This window comes from Nerophis lumbriciformis, linkage group LG22, assembly GCF_033978685.3.
Source record: "Nerophis lumbriciformis linkage group LG22, RoL_Nlum_v2.1, whole genome shotgun sequence".
NCBI lineage: Eukaryota > Metazoa > Chordata > Actinopteri > Syngnathiformes > Syngnathidae > Nerophis > Nerophis lumbriciformis.
Window position 1 is genome coordinate 23,553,085 of NC_084569.2, and position 18,311 is coordinate 23,571,395.

General features: G+C 48.7%; 1 protein-coding gene across 3 annotated transcripts in view; it reads left to right on the forward strand.

Moving 5' to 3' along the window:
* triobpb (TRIO and F-actin binding protein b) overlaps positions 1-18,311 on the forward strand; it is a 111,618-nt gene that overhangs the window by 9,139 nt on the left and 84,168 nt on the right. The window contains exon 1 of one of the 3 annotated variants that reach the window (XM_061973558.2): positions 4,156-4,540. The exons of 1 other annotated variant lie outside the window; for it this stretch is intronic. In XM_061973558.2, coding sequence (XP_061829542.1) covers positions 4,535-4,540 — 6 coding nt within the window. In that variant the 5' untranslated portion in view covers positions 4,156-4,534. Of the gene's footprint in view, positions 1-4,155; positions 4,655-18,311 lie in introns of those variants that run through there. One more of the 3 variants, XM_061973557.1, reaches the window with a different exon arrangement.

Below are 18,311 nucleotides of genomic sequence, written 5' to 3' on the forward strand. Positions count from 1 at the left end.
GGACGGGTCCTGAGTGTTGTTTACGCTTACGCGCCAAACGGCAGCTCAGAGTACCCACCCTTTTTGGATTCACTCGAGGGAGTACTTGAGAGTGCACCCCCGGGTGATACCCTCATTCTACTGGGGGACTTCAACGCTCATATTGGCAACGACAGTGAAACCTGGAGAGGCGTGATTGGGAAGAATGTCCGCCCAGATCTGAACCCGAGTGGTGTTTTGTTATTGGACTTTTGTGCCCGTCACAGATTGTCCATAACGAACACCATGTTCAAGCAAAAGGGTGTCCATATGTGCACTTGACACCAGGACACCCTAGGCCGCAGTTCCATGATTGACTTTGTAGTTATGTCATCAGGTTTGTGGCCTCATGTTTTGGACACTCGGGTGAAGAGAGGGGCGGAGCTTTCAACCGAACCCCACCTGGTGGTGAGTTGGCTGCGATGGTGGGGGAGGATGCCGGACAGACCTGGCAGGCCCAAACGCATTGTGAGTGTTTGCTGGGAACGTCTGACAGAGTCTCCTGTCAGAGAGAGTTTCAATTCCCACCTCCGGAAAAACTTTGAACATGTCACGAGGGAAGTGCTGGACATTGAGTCCGAGTGGACCATGTTCCGCACCTCTATTGTCGAGGCGGCTGAATGGAGCTGTGGCTGCAAGGTAATTGGTGCCTGTCGTGGCGGTAATCCTAGAACCCGTTGGTGGACACCGGCGGTGAGGAATGCCGTCAAGCTGAAGAAGGAGTCCTATCGGGTTCTTTTGGCTCATAGGACTCCTGAGGCAGCGAACAGGTACCGACAGGCCAAGCGGTGAGCGGCTTCAGCGGTCGCGGAGGCAAAAACTCGGACATGGGAGGAGTTCGGGGAAGCCGTGGAAAACGACTTCCGGACGGCTTCGAAGCGATTCTGGACCACCATCCGCCGCCTCAGGAAGGGGAAGCAGTGCACTGTCAACACCGTGTATGGTGAGGATGGTGCTTTGCTGACCTCGACTGCGGATGTTGTGGATCGGTAGAGGGAATACTTCCTATGAGGAAGCAGTGCCTGGGGAATCTGTGGTGGGCTCTCCTATTTCTGGGGCTGAGGTTGCTGAGGTAGTTAAAAAGCTCCTCGGTGGCAGGGCCCCGGGGATAAATGAGATCCGCCCGGAGTTCCTTAAGGCTCTGGATGCTGTGGGGCCGTCTTGGTTGACAAGACTCTGCAGCATCGCGTGGACATCAGGGGCAGTACTTCTGGATTGGTAGACCAGGGTGGTGGTTCCTCTCTTTAAAAAGGGGAACCGGAGGGTGTGTTCTAACTATCGTGGGATCACACTCCTCAGCCTTCCCGGTAAGGTCTATTCAGGTGTACTACAGAGGAGGCTACGCCGGATAGTCGAACCTCGGATTCAGGAGGAACAGTGCGGTTTTCGTCCTGGTCGTGGAACTGTGGACCAGCTCTATACTCTCGGCAGGGTCCTTGAGGGTGCATGGGAGTTTGCCCAACCAGTCTACATGTGCTTTGTGGACTTGGAGAAGGCATTCGACCGTGTCCCTCTGGAAGTCCTGTGGGGAGTATGGGGTTTCGGACTGTCTGATTGTGGCGGTCCGCTCCCTGTATGATCAGTGTCAGAGCTTGGTCCGCATTGCCGGCAGTGAGTCGGACACGTTTCCAGTGAGGGTTGGACTCCGCCAAGGCTGCCCTTTGTCACCGATTCTGTTCATAACTTTTATGGACAGAATTTCTAGGTGCAGTCAAGGCGTTGTGGGGATCCGGTTTGGTGGCTGCAGGATTAGGTCTCTGCTTTTTGCAGATGATGTGGTCCTGATGGCTTCATCTGACCAGGATCTTCAGCTCTCACTGGATCGGTTCGCAGCTGAGTGTGAAGCGACTGGGATGAGAATCAGCACCTCCATGTCCGAGTCCATGGTTCTCGCCCGGAAGAGGGTGGAGTGCCATCTCCGGGTTGGGGAGGAGATCTTGCCCCAAGTGGAGGAGTTCAAGTACCTCGGAGTCTTGTTCACGAGTGAGGGAAGAGTGGATCGTGAGATCGACAGGCGGATCGGTGCGGCGTCTTCAGTAATGCGGACGCTGTATTGATCCGTTGTGGTGAAGAAGGAGCTGAGTCGGAAGGCAAAGCTCTCAATTTACCGGTCGATCTACGTTCCCATCCTCACCTATGGTCATGAGCTTTGGGTTATGACCGAAAGGACAAGATCACGGGTACAAGCGGCCGAAATGAGTTTCCTCCACCGGGTGGTGAGGCTCTCCCTTAGAGATAGGGTGAGAAGTTCTGCTATCCGGGGGGAGCTCAAAGTAAAGCCGCTCCTCCTCAACATCGAGAGGAGCCAGATGAGGTGGTTCGGGCATCTGGTCAGGATGCCACCCGAACGCCTCCCCAGGGAGGTATTTAGGGCACGTCCGACCGGTAGGAGGCCACGGGGAAGACCCAGGACACGTTGGGAAGACTATGTCTCCCGGCTGGCCTGGGAACGCCTCGGGATCCCCCTGGAAGAGCTGGAGGAAGTGGCAGGGAAGCCCAGACTTCCCTGCTAAGGCTGCTGCCCCGTGACCCGACCTCAGATAAGCGGAAGCAGATGGATGGATGGATGGATAATGCATATTTTGTGTGTTTGCTGTATAAAAAAAGAAGTTTTCTTAGACGAAAAGGGCCTAAAACAGACTAAAAACAAATAAATAATAAACACGTATAATCGACGGTTAGATCGGAAGTTAAACTAAAGACTAGTGTTAAAAGTAAAAAAATAAATTAAAAAAATGTGTGGATTTTTTTTTAAACTCATTGCTCTAAAAATAATAATGAATCAAAATCAATGTCATGAATTATTGACCTATTTAAGGCTCCAATTACTTCACATCAAATATTACACTTCGAACATTTTTGGGGGAAGATATCGCTTGCATATTTTGTGTTTTTGCCATAAAAACAAGGTTTTCTTAAAAACAAAAGGTAAAACATTTTTTCAACTTAACTATATTGACAAAGCCGAAGCCGATCTGGAGATTTAAATAATATAAAAAATAATAATGATTTCAAATCAATGTTGTTATGAATTATTGACCTGTTTAATACTACAATTACTACACATCAAATTTTACACTTTGATGTATTTTTTATGGAAATTTTGCATAGTTTATGTATTTGCCATATCAAAAAACAAGTTTTCTTCGAGGAAAATGGCCTAAAACCGTCTAAAACAAATAAATAATAAAAACGTATACTCGACGGTTAGATCTGAAGTTAAACTAAAGACAAGTGTTGAAAGTAAAAAATAAAATAAAATAAAATGAATTACTATTTTTAACATTTTTATGAGTATGGCCTTTTTGGATCCCCAAGAATTTTAGTGGGATTTTTCAAAACTCATCGCTCTAAAAATAATAATGACTCAAACTCAATGTTATGAATTATTGACATATTTTAGGCTCCAATTACTTCACTTCAAATATTACACTTTGAACATTTGGGGGGGGTTACATATTTTGCCATAAAAACAGGGGTTTCTTAAAACAAAAGAAAGGTTTAAATTAACTATATCGACAAAGCTGAAGCCGATCTGGAGATTTAAATAGTTAAAACAATTATGATGATTTAAAATCAATGTTATGAATTATTTACCTATTTAAGGCTACAATTACTTCACATCAAATATTCCACTTTGATGTATTTTTTAGGGGAATATTTCATATTTTGTGTGTTTGCCATATAAAAAACAGGTTTTCTTAGAGGAAAATGGCCTAAAACAGACTAAAAACTAATAAATAATAAAAACGTATAATCGACGGTTAGATCTGAAGTTAAACGAGAGACTACTGTTAAAAGTAAAAAAATAAATAAATAAAATGATTATTTTTAACATTTTTATGAGTATGGCCTTTTCGGGTCCCCAATAATTTTTGTGGGATTTCTTTTTAAACTCATTGCTCTAAAAATAATAACGAAAAGATTTGGACACCCCTGAACCAACAGAAACGGAGGTAGCAATTTAATACGATTATTCTATTGTAAGTAAAAAAATGCAAACCTATCTGACAAAAATAACATAAAAACAACTTCAATATATCAATCCTCCCACGCCAGTATCGATCCGATATCAATCGTCGATCAGTATCAATGACAGTCGAATCGCCCCGCCCACTTCTACTACAGAAGCAGCAGGCGCGCCGCTGCTGTGTTTTGGTTGAAGATCTGGAGCCGCCCAGGAAGTGGTGCAGAGGAGCAGATATATGTGTCGCCACTCGCCGACTCCTCGGCCTCCTTTTAGACACCATTTAGGCGGAAAATAGCAGGCTTTAGCGGAGACCTAGCACTTTCTGTTATCCCTCCGCCTGACGGGAGTGTGAATGGCGCGGATTTATCTCATGTCGCCACACGTACAAGAAAGTGCTACAAGTGTATTGGCGGACAACTTTCAGCGATAGCGAGAAAAGTGTTATTTTTTCATGAAGTAATAGTACTTTTTGTCTGTTTTTCATGAAGTAACGGTACCTTTTGTCTTTTTTTTTTATTTCTTGAAACCTACCCGGATCCTGTTATCATGACGGTAAGTAAAGTAGTTCTCAAAGCTGTCGCTTCTTCCTGTATCAAAGATAGCTGCTTTTGCGAGTCAAACCCACAACATACACATCAACAACCTCGTATTGGAACGTTTACTCAGGTATTTATAAGTTTTAAATGTACATTTTGGCTTTTAATGAACCGCTTTGGACGTTGGTAGCTTTGAACTGCCAACAACTGCTAGAAAATGTTGTCAACAACAATTTTCGACTTTTTTGTGCACTTTACGTCATACTTTCGTGTGGTGTTCGCCGCGGGATTAGCTTAGCCTAGCTTTTTTTTTTTGACTTTTATAAACCTTTATTTATAATATGCAACATTTACATACAAGCAAAGAAATAATAATAAACAAAACAAGTACAGAAACAGTACAAAACAGCGCCAGGGGGTTGTAAACTCAATAAAGTAACTATAATAGAATGCAAAATATACATTTGTAACAAAGTGTAAAGCCATAGGCTCACACAAGTTCCGTATATAATCAAAATTTGGAGCTCAGCATCATAGTTTTCACAGCTTTTTGGTTGTTCGAGGTAGAAAGCGTTTTAAAGTAAAGTTGTAATTATTTTTTAAGGCAAAAAAACCAGGTCGGGTATTGAGAAACTTACATTTATGAATATAAAACTTAGCCAATACTATAATGAGGTTGCAAAGGTAAAATTACTTTAAAAATGGGTTTTCATACTGTGTAAATCCAATAGCTTAGCCTAGCTTGTTTGGAGTGAGTCGGTTGCTTGTGTCACATGTTATGAAAGTTGTTAGTGGGGTGTCCAAAATTCGGGCCGGGGGCCATTCGCGCACCGCTGTTTGTTTTTTATTGACCCGCCACACCTAAAGATAAAAACATTCTAGATTAGAACAAACTATAATACACAGTGAGAATGCTGAAATGCTAACGTTGGCAAGGTTAGGCCCCTTCTACACTAAGGTTATCCAGGGTAAATCACACCTAACCTTATCCTTGTCCACACACACACAATGGTCGTTTAAGACCCCCTTCCCCCCTCCGTGAGCCGGCGCAACGCGGCCTAATACGCATGAGCGGAAAATGCGCAAGTCATAGTCCCCTTCAGTGTTGCTTTGTGTGCAAGTTCTTAAATTTAACTTATCTGAATAATATCCAGTGTTGTGGTATTTCAATTAACTAGAATCCAGTGTGCTGTGGGGACCTATTGTAGTGAATCACACTTGAGCCATCATAAATTAATCAAATCTTTATTAGACACGTAAACAATGTGATAAAGAACATTTGACATCAATCAAACGAGGGATCTAGATATCTGGTCAGGACACTCCTCACTCTTTTGCCTTCACCTTCACCTTCCCCTTCATTGTCCATTCGTTTTTTGGTGACTTTATATACTCTGGACCTAGACGTTGAGTCTGCGAAATACATGGCAGACAATAACTAATACAGTCTGCTTTGCCAGTCCAAATGCATTCGCCGTTTTCCATAGTCTTCCCTCGACGGTCAGGTAAAAGCACACGCTACCTTTTTTATCACATTCACGGGAGCCCGCATTCTCGTTGACTCTCCTTCGACAAATGGATGAAGTTTTTCGGTAAGTAGAATCACAGCTTACCTGGACATTTGAAAGTTCTCTTGCCGTCTGAGAATAGCTGCAATCGATTTCTCTTAAGGTATTCATGTGTGATTTACACAAGCGTCTGTACATGTAGAAGAATGAGAAACACCGGCATGTCTGGATGACTTGCCTCCATCTTTCTAGTGGTTAGCTCCGGTTGTTATAAAGCTGGCTGTGGCGCGTTCTTTCTGACATCACTTCCTGTGTGGGGCGCGGTCTTTCTTGTGTCACTTCTTCTCCGAACTCAGTTTGTAAACGGTCAATGACTCCATACAAAGCTAAGAGCTGGAGATTCAAGAAATACACGGCGCACTTACCTGTGTAAAAACTTGTCCGAGGAGGGGGACCTTAAACGATAGTTTAGTGTGGCTGAAACGGGGCTTAGGCTAAATAATTATTAGTTTAAGGGGTTATCCGGCTTAGTGTAGACATAGCCTTAGAATGCGTCAAGTACCAATTCTATTTGTATTGGGAAGTCCGAAAGTCGGAGCATTCTCACCGCCCCAGAGTTTGTTTCAAAGATGGCTGCTCTTGATGTAAATAATTATATTTATCACTTTTGATTCATTTTTCCATCCATCCATCCATCTTCTTCCGCTTATCCGAGGTCGGGTCGCGGGGGCAGCAGCTTAAGCAGGGAAGCCCAGACTTCCCTCTCCCCAGCCACTTCGTCCAGCTCTTCCTGTGGGACCCCGAGGCGTTCCCAGGCCAGCCGGGAGACATAGTCTTCCCAACGTGTCCTGGGTCTTCCCCGCGGCCTCCTACCGGTGGGACGTGCCCTAAACACCTCCCTAGGGAGGCGTTCGGGTGGCATCCTGACCAGATGCCCGAACCACCTCATCTGGCTCCTCTCGATGTGGAGGAGCAGCGGCTTTACTTTGAGCTCCTCCCGGATGGCAGAGCTTCTCACCCTATCTCTAAGGGAGAGCCCCGCCACCCGGCGGAGGAAACTCATTTCGGCCGCTTGTACCCGTGATCTTGTCCTTTCGGTCATAACCCAAAGCTCATGACCATAGGTGAGGATGGGAACGTAGATCGACCGGTAAATTGAGAGCTTTGCCTTCCGGCTCAGCTCCTTCTTCACCACAACGGATCGATACAGCGTCCGCATTACTGAAGACGCCGCACCGATCTTCCTGTCGATCTCACGATCCACTCTTCCCCCACTCGTGAACAAGACTCCGAGGTACTTGAACTCCTCCACTTGGGGCAAGATCTCCTCCCCAACCCGAAGATGGCACTCCACCCTTTTCCGGGCGAGAACCATGGACTCGGACTTGGAGGTGCTGATTCTCATCCCAGTCGCTTCACACTCAGCTGCGAACCGATCCAGTGAGAGCTGAAGATCCTGGCCAGATGAAGCCATCAGGACCAAATCATCTGCAAAAAGCAGAGACCTAATCCTGCAGCCACCAAACCAGATCCCCTCAACGCCTTGACTGCGCCTAGAAATTCTGTCCATAAAAGTTATGAACAGAATCGGTGACAAAGGGCAGCCTTGGCGGAGTCCAACCCTCACTGGAAACGTGTCCGACTTACTACCGGCAATGCGGACCAAGCTCTGGCACTGATCATACAGGGAGCGGACTGCCACAATCAGACAGTCTGATACCCCGTACTCTCTGAGCACTCCCCACAGGACTTCCCGAGGGACACGGTCGAATGCCTTCTCCAAGTCCACAAAACACATGTAGACTGGTTGGGCAAACTCCCATGCACCCTCAAGGACCCTGCCAAGAGTATAGAGCTGGTCCACAGTTCCACGACCAGGACGAAAACCACACTGTTCCTCCTGAATCCGAGGTTCGACTATCCGGCGTAGCCTCCTCTCCAGTACACCTGAATAGACCTTACCGGGAAGGCTGAGGAGTGTGATCCCACGATAGTTAGAACACACCCTCCGGTTCCCCTTCTTAAAGAGAGGAACCACCACCCCGGTCTGCCAATCCAGAGGTACCGCCCCCGATGTCCACGCGATGCTGCAGAGTCTTGTCAACCAACACAGCCCCACAGCATCCAGAGCCTTAAGGAACTCCGGGCGGATCTCATCCACCCCCGGGGCCTTGCCACCGAGGAGCTTTTTAACTACCTCAGCAACCTCAGCCCCAGAAATAGGAGAGCCCACCACAGACTCCCCAGGCACTGCTTCCTCATAGGAAGACGTGTTGGTGGGATTGAGGAGGTCTTCGAAGTATTCCCTCCACCGATCCACAACATCCGCAGTCGAGGTCAGCAGAACACCCTCCTCACCATACACGGTGTTGATAGTGCACTACTTCCCCTTCCTGAGGCGGCGGATGGTGGACCAGAATTGCTTCGAAGCCGTCCGGAAGTCGTTTTCCATGGCCTCACCGAACTCCTCCCATGTCCGAGTTTTTGCCTCTGCGACCGCTGAAGCCGCACACCGCTTGGCCTGTCGGTACTTGTCCGCTGCCTCAGGAGTCCTATGAGCCAAAAGAACCCGATAGGACTCCTTCTTCAGCTTGACGGCATCCCTCACCGCTGGTGTCCACCAACGGGTTTTAGGATTACCGCCACGACAAGCACCAACTACCTTGCGGCCACAGCTCCAATCAGCCGCCTCGACAATAGAGGCGCGGAACATGGTCCATTCGGACTCAATGTCCAGCACCTCCCTCGTGACATGTTCAAAGTTTTTCCGGAGGTGGGAATTGAAACTCTCTCTGACAGGAGACTCTGCCAGACGTTCCCAGCAAACCCTCACAATGCGTTTGGGCCTGCCAGGTCTGTCCGGCATCCTCCCCCACCATCGCAGCCAACTCACCACCAGGTGGTGATCGGTAGAAAGCTCCGCCCCTCTCTTCACCCGAGTGTCCAAAACATGAGGCCGCAAATCCGATGACACAACTACAAAGTCGATCATGGAACTGCGGCCTAGGGTGTCCTGGTGCCAAGTGCACATATGGACACCCTTATGTTTGAACATGGTGTTTGTTATTGACAATCTGTGACGAGCACAAAAGTCCAATAACAAAACACCACTCGGATTCAGATCCGGGCGGCCATTCTTCCCAATCACGCCTCTCCAGGTTTCACTGTCGCTGCCAACATGAGCATTGAAGTCTCCCAGTAGAACGAGGGAATCACCCGGGGGCGCACTCTCAAGTACTCCCTCGAGTGAATCCAAAAAGGGTGGGTACTCTGAGCTGTGGTTTGGCGCATAAGCGCAAACCACAGTCAGGACCCGTCCCCCCACCCGAAGGCGGGGGGAAGCTACCCTCTCGTCCACCGGGTTGAACTCCAATGTGCAGGCTCTGAGCCGGGGGGAAACAAGAATTGCCACCCCAGCCCGTCGCCTCTCACTGCCGGCAACGCCAGAGTGGAAGAGAGTCCAGCCCCTCTCGAGAGAACTGGTTCCAGAGCCCTTGCTGTGCGTCGAAGTGAGTCCGACTATATCTAGCCGGAACTTCTCCACCTCGCGCACTAGCTCAGGCTCCTTCCCCCCCAGCGAGGCGACGTTCCACGTCCCAAGAGCTAGCTTCTGTAGCCGAGGATCGGACCGCCAAGTGCCCTGCCTTCGGCTGCCGCCCAGCTCACATCGCACCCGACCTCTATGACCCCTGCTATGGGTGGTGAGCCCATTGGAGGGGGGACCCACGTTGCCTCTTCGGGCTGTGCCCGGCCGGGCCCCATGGGGGCAGGCCCGGCCACCAGGCGCTCGCCATCGTGCCCCACCTCCGGGCCTGGCTCCAGAGGGGGCCCCGGTGACCCGCGTCCGGGCGAGGGAAATCTGGGTTCCTTGTCAGTGTTCCTCATAGAGATCTTCGAGCTGCTCTTTGTCTGATCCCTCACCTAGGACCAGTTTGCCTTGGGAGACCCTACCAGGGGGCATAAAGCCCCCGGACAACATAGCTCCTAGGATCATTGGGACACGCAAACTCCTCTACCACGTTAAGATGGCAGCTCAGAGAGGAGTGATTCATTTTTGTCACACCAAATCAGCCATATACACTGTAGTGTAAACTATTAAAAAAAATTGCTTTATATGTTCTACATTGCTAGCAATAGCATCTGTGTTTCCTCCTTATCCACTCTGTTTGAAGGTTCCAGAAGGAGTGCATTTTTCCCTTAAGTTGTTTATATTCAGACAAGGCAAGCGCAATATTAGCTTTTGTGGACGTGGCCATCTTGATTTGACCGTGAGGCACGCCTATTTTCCAAGATGGCGCCAGTATGTGCTTTGGCCTGCCGTCTCTCGCTGTCAGTCCTGTTCGTTTTTGTGCTGTTTGCGTCTATTTTCGTCTCTGTCAGCTCATTGCTTGTGTATGACCGCCAAACGCTGTTGGATCTTTGCCCCTCTCCCACGGATATGATCAACTTCGACGTTGATTTTTCGACGTCCCAATCAGCTTTCTCACCTGGCCGGATTCCTGCCTTCCTTTCCCGCCTCCTGGCTCCTCTCCCCCGGCGGAAGCGTCACCGGCGCCGCGGCAAACGTGGCGGCCAGCTGGTGAAAGTTAGGGCACTCCTGACCCGGCTTCCCGTGGCTTCCCGAAGGAGGATTGGCGCGGTATCCGGTCTTTTCCTGCACCCACGCTCGCTGGATCCCATCGGTTCCTGGCTTGTTCCTATCGTTGGTTTGGAGCAGTGGTTCTTAACCTTGTTGGAGGTACCGAACCCCACCAGTTTCATATGCGCATTCACCGAACCCTTCTTTCGTGAAAAATAATAATGTTTTTTTTTTTCAAATTCAAAACAAAGTTATATGTTTTTTTAGTGGTGCACAAAATGAACCGTGCATGAACATCACCTTGTTCAAAGAACAAAACCAACACAGTACATGAACTCACAACAAATTACACACCTGTAAATCAGATGGAAAATTAGAGGGAATATTGTTTGGGGGTATCCATAGTACGCCGATAGGGAGAAGTTTTTTATTTACACGATGAGTCGGGTGTGTCTTGACCTCCGCCGAACTCCTGAGGCCGACTCACCGAACCCCTAGGGTTCGATCGAACCCAGGTTAAGAACCACTGGTTTGGAGGAAGAGGCTTGCCGCCGTCGCTCCTGCTGTCCCCACCCCCGGAAGCGCGGGGTGGATTCCCGCCGCCTGCGGGCTCTGTGTCGGGTCCCACCCGGATTAGCTGCGGCCTTGTACGTGCTGGCCCCCGCCAGGTTCGGTCTTGTGAACGCAAGATCTTTGACAAACAAAACGTTTATCCTGAAGCATTTCTTTACTTCCCGCGGACTTGACTTCCTCTGTGTGACAGAGACATGGCTGAGAGCCGGTGAGTCCGCTCCTCTTAATGAACTTCTGCCTCCAGAGTGTTCTTACTTTAATTTTCCGTGGTCGTCCGGTCAAAAAGGAGGGGGATTAGCAGTCGTTTTAAAAAATGACTTTAAATGCCGTCAGATCCGCCTGCAATCCTCCTTTTCAAGCTTCGAACTATGCATGTTTGAACTGGGTCTTTCTGATGTCGTCCTGTGTGCCGTCGTCTATCGACCACCCAAGTACCATAAAGACTTTATAAGTGACTTTTCTGAATTTCTGGCTGAAATCCTGCCCAAATATGATCATGTCCTTATTGTTGGTGATTTTAATATTCACACCTGCTGTCCAGACGAGTCGCTTTTCAGGAGCTTCCTGAATGTAATTGACTCATTTAACTTTGTACAGTCTGTGTCTGGTTCCACACATGAACGCGGTCATACTCTCGATTTAGTGCCCTCGTATGGTTTGTGTGTGTTTAATTTGGACATTTGCGACGCTGTGTTCTCTGATCATATGCCGATCCTGTTTGATATTCCCACTCAGTGTCCGGTTAAATTGTGCGCTCTCGCATGTTTAATTCTTCGTCTCCTGCTCTGTTCTCAATTTTTTCGACTCTTTGTGATGATAACTCTGCAGCCTCTGTATGTCTAAATACTGAAGAGTTGGTTTCTGGGTTCAACTCTATTTGTTTACAAACACTGGACACGATCGCTCCTTTTAAGTGCCGCCGCTCTAAAGCCACGCCTCAGCCCTCGTTGAATGACGTCACTCGTGCTGCCAGGCGTGAGTGTAGGAGAGCAGAGAGAAAATGGAAAAAAGACAGGCTGCATGTGTCCTTTGCCATTTTTAAAGAAAGCCAGCTTTCCTTTCAGATGACTGTAAAAGCAGAGATGAATATATATCTATCTCAGATTATATCTTCTAACTGTGACAACACCAGAGTTCTGTTCAAAACTTTTAACATTGTCATTGATGCTCACAAATCTGTTGGTTTTGATGCTTCTTTTGAATTCTGTGAAAATTGTCTCTCATTTTTTCACTGACAAAATTGTGTCAACTAGAGCCAGTTTATCTCACCCTTCATATGACCCTTCTATTCCTCTGTATTTCTCTTCTGTTTTCTATCAGTTTGAGCCGGTGTCCTTTTCTTTTTTAAATGACACAGTTAGTCATATGAAGCCCTCTGGTTCTCCTGCAGATGCCCTCCCACCTCGCCTGTTTAAGGAGGTACTTGCTACTATTGGATCAAGTGTCCTTAACATTATCAATAGTAGCCTCTCTTCTGGAATAGTTCCACTTAAAAAACCAAGCCTCGACCCCTCTCTCCTCTCTAACCTTAGACCTATCTCTAATCTTCCATACATTTCACAAATATTAGAGAAGGTTGTCTACAGTCAGTTGTTGCCTTCTTAGAGGATAATAGTATCACTGAGCTGTTCCAGTCCGGTTTTAAAGCCCTCCACAGCACAGAGTCAGCGCTTCTAAAAGTTTTTAACGACATCCTCCTGTCAACTGATTCTGGTAAATATGCTGTCCTGGTGCTTTGAGATCTGTCTGCTGCGTTCGACACCGTCGACCACGCCACCTTAATCACCGTGTGGGCATTAAGGGCGCCGCCCTCAACTGGTTCCGGTCGTACCTAACCGACAGGAGTTTTTGTGTAAAAATAGACAGTTGTATGTCTTCCACAGCTCCTTTACCACATGGGGTCCTCCAGGGCTCAATCCTTGCCCCAATTTTATTTGCGCTTTACCTTCTCCCCCATGGTTCTGTTTTTAGGAAGTACGGTATTGCATTTCATTTTTATGCCGATGATTGCCAGATCTATTTTCCCATGGCACAAAATAACACGGTTCAACGTCTCATTGACTGCCTGCACAACATCAAAGCCAGGCTTTCAGCTAACTTCCTGAGCCTAAATGAAGACAAAACAGAAGTTATGTTGTTCGGCCCAAGTCGCTCTCCCTCCTCCAACGTTGACCCCGGCACTCTGACCCCATATCTCAGCGACTGTCACAAACCTGGGGGTAAAGTTCGACTCAGATTTTAAATTCGAAAAATAAATCAACAGTGTTGTACAAAAAAGCTTTTATCAATTAATTACGCCAAATAGCGAAAGTGAAACCGCTTCTATCAAGACATGATCTTGAGAAATTAATCCACGCCTTTTATCTCGACTCGTCCGGACTACTGCAATGCCCTGTATGTAGGTATTAGCCAGGCCTCCCTCGCCCGCCTGCAGCTCGTGCAGAACTCTGCTGCTCGTCTGCTAACACAGACCTGCAGATGTGAGCACATCACCCCTATATTAGCGTCCCTTCACTGGCTCCCTGTGCGTTACCGAATCAATTTTAAACTCCTTCTCTTTGTTTTTAAATGTCTAAACAACCTCGGTCCAACATATCTCTTCGACCTCCTTCAGCCTTACTGCCCCACCCGATCCCTAAGATCAGCCGATCAGCTGCTACTGATGGTCCCTGACACAAGGCTGAAGCTTAGAGGTGATAGAGCTTTCGCCGCTGCTGCTCCCAAGCTCTGGAACGACCTACTCTGAGTGTTAGACAGGCCTCCTCTCTTCTTGTTTTTAAATCTCTCTTAGAACATATTTTTATTCCATGGCTTTTAACACTGAGTGATATCCATCCTGCTGTGGCGCCCCATAATACACCTGCTGTGAACCTGTTTTTATGTTCTATTTATTTATTTATTTTTTTTTTTTTCGCGCTCTGTTTGTGTTGTTGCGTTTGCTCGGTTCTCGTATTATCTTTTAACCTGCCCATTGTACAGCACTTTGGCTACCCCTGTGGTAAATTTTAAATGTGCTTTATAAATGATTTGATTAGATTTGATTTCCGACCTCGTAACTGAAACGCTCACAACACTGCTGTGACGTCATTCCCAGCTCCGACTTCCAGCTTCCACGTAGGTAAAGTGGAATTCAGCATAAGTCGAATGACTGGGAAGCTAAAACAATATAGCATGCTAACGGTTGGCATGCAATAAGTACTAAGTTGTATGACTGAGGTGTTTTGCTGTAAAATTGGCTAAAAATCCTTGTTTTTTATGGAAAAATACAAAATATTTTCCCCAATACATTCTTCAGAATGGAATATTTGATGTTAAGTCATTGGAGTTTCAAATAGGTAAATAAATCACAACATTGATTTCGATTCATTATTTTTTTTTTTCAACAATAACAGTTAAAAAAATCAGACCTTCAGCTCGAAGACCTCCATGACGAATAAAAATAAAGGACCCAGATATCCCTCGCCCGGACGCGGGTCACCGGGGCCCCCTTCTGGAGCCAGGCCCGGAGGTGGGGCACGATGGCGAGCGCCTGGTGGCCGGGCCTGTCCCCATGGGGCCCGGCCGGGCACAGCCCGAAGAGGCAACGTGGGTCCCCCCTCCAATGGGCTCACCACCCATAGCAGGGGCCATAGAGGTCGGGTGCAGTGTGAGCTGGGGGGAAACCGACGGCAGGGCACTTGGCGGTCCGATCCTCGGCGGCAGAAGCTAGCTCTTGGGACGTGGAACGTCGCCTCGCTGGGGGGGAAGGAGCCTGAGCTAGTGCGCGAGGTCGAGAAGTTCCGGCTAGATATAGTCGGACTCACTTCAACGCACAGCAAGGGCTCTGAAACTGGACTCTCTTCCACTCTGGCGTTGCCGGCAATGAGAGGCGACGGGTTGGGGTGGCAATTCTTGTTTCCCCCCGGCTCAGAGCCTGCACGTTGGAGTTCAACCCGGTGGACGAGAGGGTAGCTTCCCTCCGCCTTCGGGTGGGGGGACGGGTCCTGACTGTGGTTTGCGCTTACGCGCCAAACCGCAGCTCAGAGTACCCACCTTTTTTTGGATTCGCTCGAGGGAGTACTTGAGAGTGCTCCCCCGGGTGATTCCCTTGTTCTACTGGGGGACTTCAATGCTCATGTTGGCAGCGACAGTGAAACCTGGAGAGGCGTGATTGGGAAGAATGGCCGCCCGGATCTGAACCCGAGTGGTGTTCTGTTATTGGACTTTTGTGCCCGTCACAGATTGTCCATAATGAACACCATGTTCGAACATAAGGGTGTCCATATGTGCACTTGGCACCAGGACACCCTAGGCCGCAGTTCCATGATCGACTTTGTAGTTGTGTCATCGGATTTGCGGCCTCATGTTTTGGACACTCGGGTGAAGAGAGGGGCGGAGCTTTCAACCGATCACCACCTGGTGGTGAGTTGGTTGCGATGGTGGGGGAGGATGCCGGACAGACCTGGCAGGCCCAAACGCATTGTGAGGGTTTTTCCTGGGAACGTCTGGCAGTCTCCTGTCAGAGAGAGTTTCAATTCCCTCCTCCGGAAGAACTTTGAACATGTCACGAGGGAGGTGCTGGACATTGAGTCCGAGTGGACCATGTTCCGCGCCTCTATTGTCGAGGCAGCTGATTGGAGCTGTGGCCGCAAGGTAGTTGGTGCCTGTCGTGGCGGTAATCCTAGAACCCGTTGGTGGACACCGGCGGTGAGGGATGCCGTCAAGCTGAAGAAGGAGTCCTATCGGGTTCTTTTGGCTCATAGGACTCCTGAGGCAGTGGACAGGTACCGACAGGCCAAGCGGTGTGCGGTTTCAGCGGTTGCAGAGGCAAAAACTTGGACATGGGAGTCGTTCGGGGAAGCCATGGAAAACGACTTCCGGACGGCTTTGAAGCGATTCTGGACCACCATCCGCCGCCTCAGGAAGGGGAAGCAGTGCACTATCAACACCGTGTATGGTGAGGATGGTGTTCTGCTGACCTCGATTCCGGATGTTGTGGATCGGTGGAGGGAATACTTCGAAGACCTCCTCAATCCCACCAACACGTCTTCCTATGAGGAAGCAGTGCCTGGGGAATCTGTGGTGGGCTCTTCTATTTCTGGGGCTGAGGTTGCTGAGGTATTTAAAAAGCTCCTCGGTGGCAAGTCCCCGGGGGTGGAAGAGACCCGCCCGGAGTTCCTTAAGGCTCTGGATGCTGTGGGGCTGTCTTGGTTGACAAGACTCTGCAGCATCGCGTGGACATCGGGGGCGGTACCTCTGGATTGGCAGACTGGGGTGGTGGTTCCTCTCTTTAAGAAGGGGGACCAGAGGGTGTGTTCAAACTATCGTGGGATCACACTCCTCAGCCTTCCCGGTAAGGTCTATTCAGGTGTACTGGAGAGGAGGCTACGCCGGATAGTTGAACCTCGGATTCAGGAGGAACAGTGTGGTTTTCGTCCTGGTTGTGGAACTGTGGACCAGCTCTATACTCTCGGCAGGGTCCTTGAGGGTGCATGGGAGTTTGCCCAACCAGTCTACATGTGCTTTGTGGACTTGGAGAAGGCATTCGACCGTGTCCCTCGGGAAATCCTGTGGGGAGTGCTCAGAGAGTATGGGGTATCGGACTGTCTGATTTTGGCGGTCCGCTCCCTGTATGATCAGTGTCAGAGCTTGGTCCGCATTGCCGGCAGTAAGTCGGACACGTTTCCAGTGAGGGTTGGACTCCGCCAAGGCTGCCCTTTGTCACCGATTCTGTTCATAACTTTTATGGACAGAATTTCTAGGCGCAGTCAAGGCGTTGAGGGCATCCGGTTTGGTGGCTGCAGGATTAGGTCTCTGCTTTTTGCAGATGTGGTCCTGATGGCTTCATCTGGCCAGGATCTTCAGCTCTTGCTGGATCGGTTCGCAGCCGAGTGTGAAGCGACTGGGATGAGAATCAGCACCTCCAAGTCCGAGTCCATGGTTCTCGCCCGGAAAAGGGTGGAATGCCATCTTTGGGTTGGGGAGGAGACCCTGCCCCAAGTGGAGGAGTTCAAGTACCTCGGAGTCTTGTTCAGTAGTGAGGGAAGAGTGGATCGTGAGATCGACAGGCAAATCGGTGCGGCATCTTCAGTAATGCGGACACTGTATCGATCCGTTGTGGTGAAGAAGGAGCTGTACCGAAAGGCAAAGCTCTCAATTTACCGGTCGATCTACGTTCTCATCCTCACCTATGGTCATGAGCTTTGGGTTATGACCGAAAGGACAAGATCACGGGTACAAGCGGCCGAAATGAGTTTCCTCCGCCGGGTGGCAGGGCTCTCCCTTAGAGATAGGGTGAGAAGCTCTGTCATCCGGGGGGAGCTCAAAGTAAAGCCGCTGCTCCTCCACATCGAGAGGAGCCAGATGAGGTGGTTCGGGCATCTGGTCAGGATGCCACCCGATCGCCTCCCTCGGGAGGTGTTTAGGGCACGTCCGACCGGTAGGAGGCCACGGGGAAGACCCAGGACACGTTGGGAAGACTATGTCTCCCGGCTGGCCTGGGAACGCCTCGGGATCCCCCGGGAGGAGCTGGACGAAGTGGCTGGGGAGAGGGAAGTCTGGGCTTCCCTGCTTAGGCTGCTGTCCCCGCGACCCGACCTCGGATAAGCGGAAGAAGATGGATGGATGGATGGAGACCTTCAGGAATCCAAAAGGCCCCCCACACATAAAAATGTTAAAAATAAGTCATGATGATGTACATTATTATTACTTTCAATGCTTACATTTTTGGATTCACTTCAGATCCATCAGTCGATTATAAGTTGTTACAAATTTTTTCAACATTGACAGTTTTAAAGTATAAAACTGCTTATGTTGCAGTTTTGTGTTTTTAGTGTCAATATTGCAACACTTTCTTGTTCCATTTCACCCGTTTGCTCTTTTATTTCACTTATTTGTTTTTTTTGTAGTATTTTTAAAATGTGCCATGGGCTGTTAAAAAAGAGCTGCGGGCCGCACTTTGGGCACCACTGCAATATACTATAGTTCGTATCATTACACAAAGTGAAAAAGTGCATTACATTTTTTTCTTTATATTTAGCAAAAGTTATTTGACCTGAGTAGGTCAAATCAGACTAAGACTGAAAAAGGATTTCAAAAAGTTTTTACAGTACATTAGTGTGCACGCCAGTGGTTTACAACACAGATGC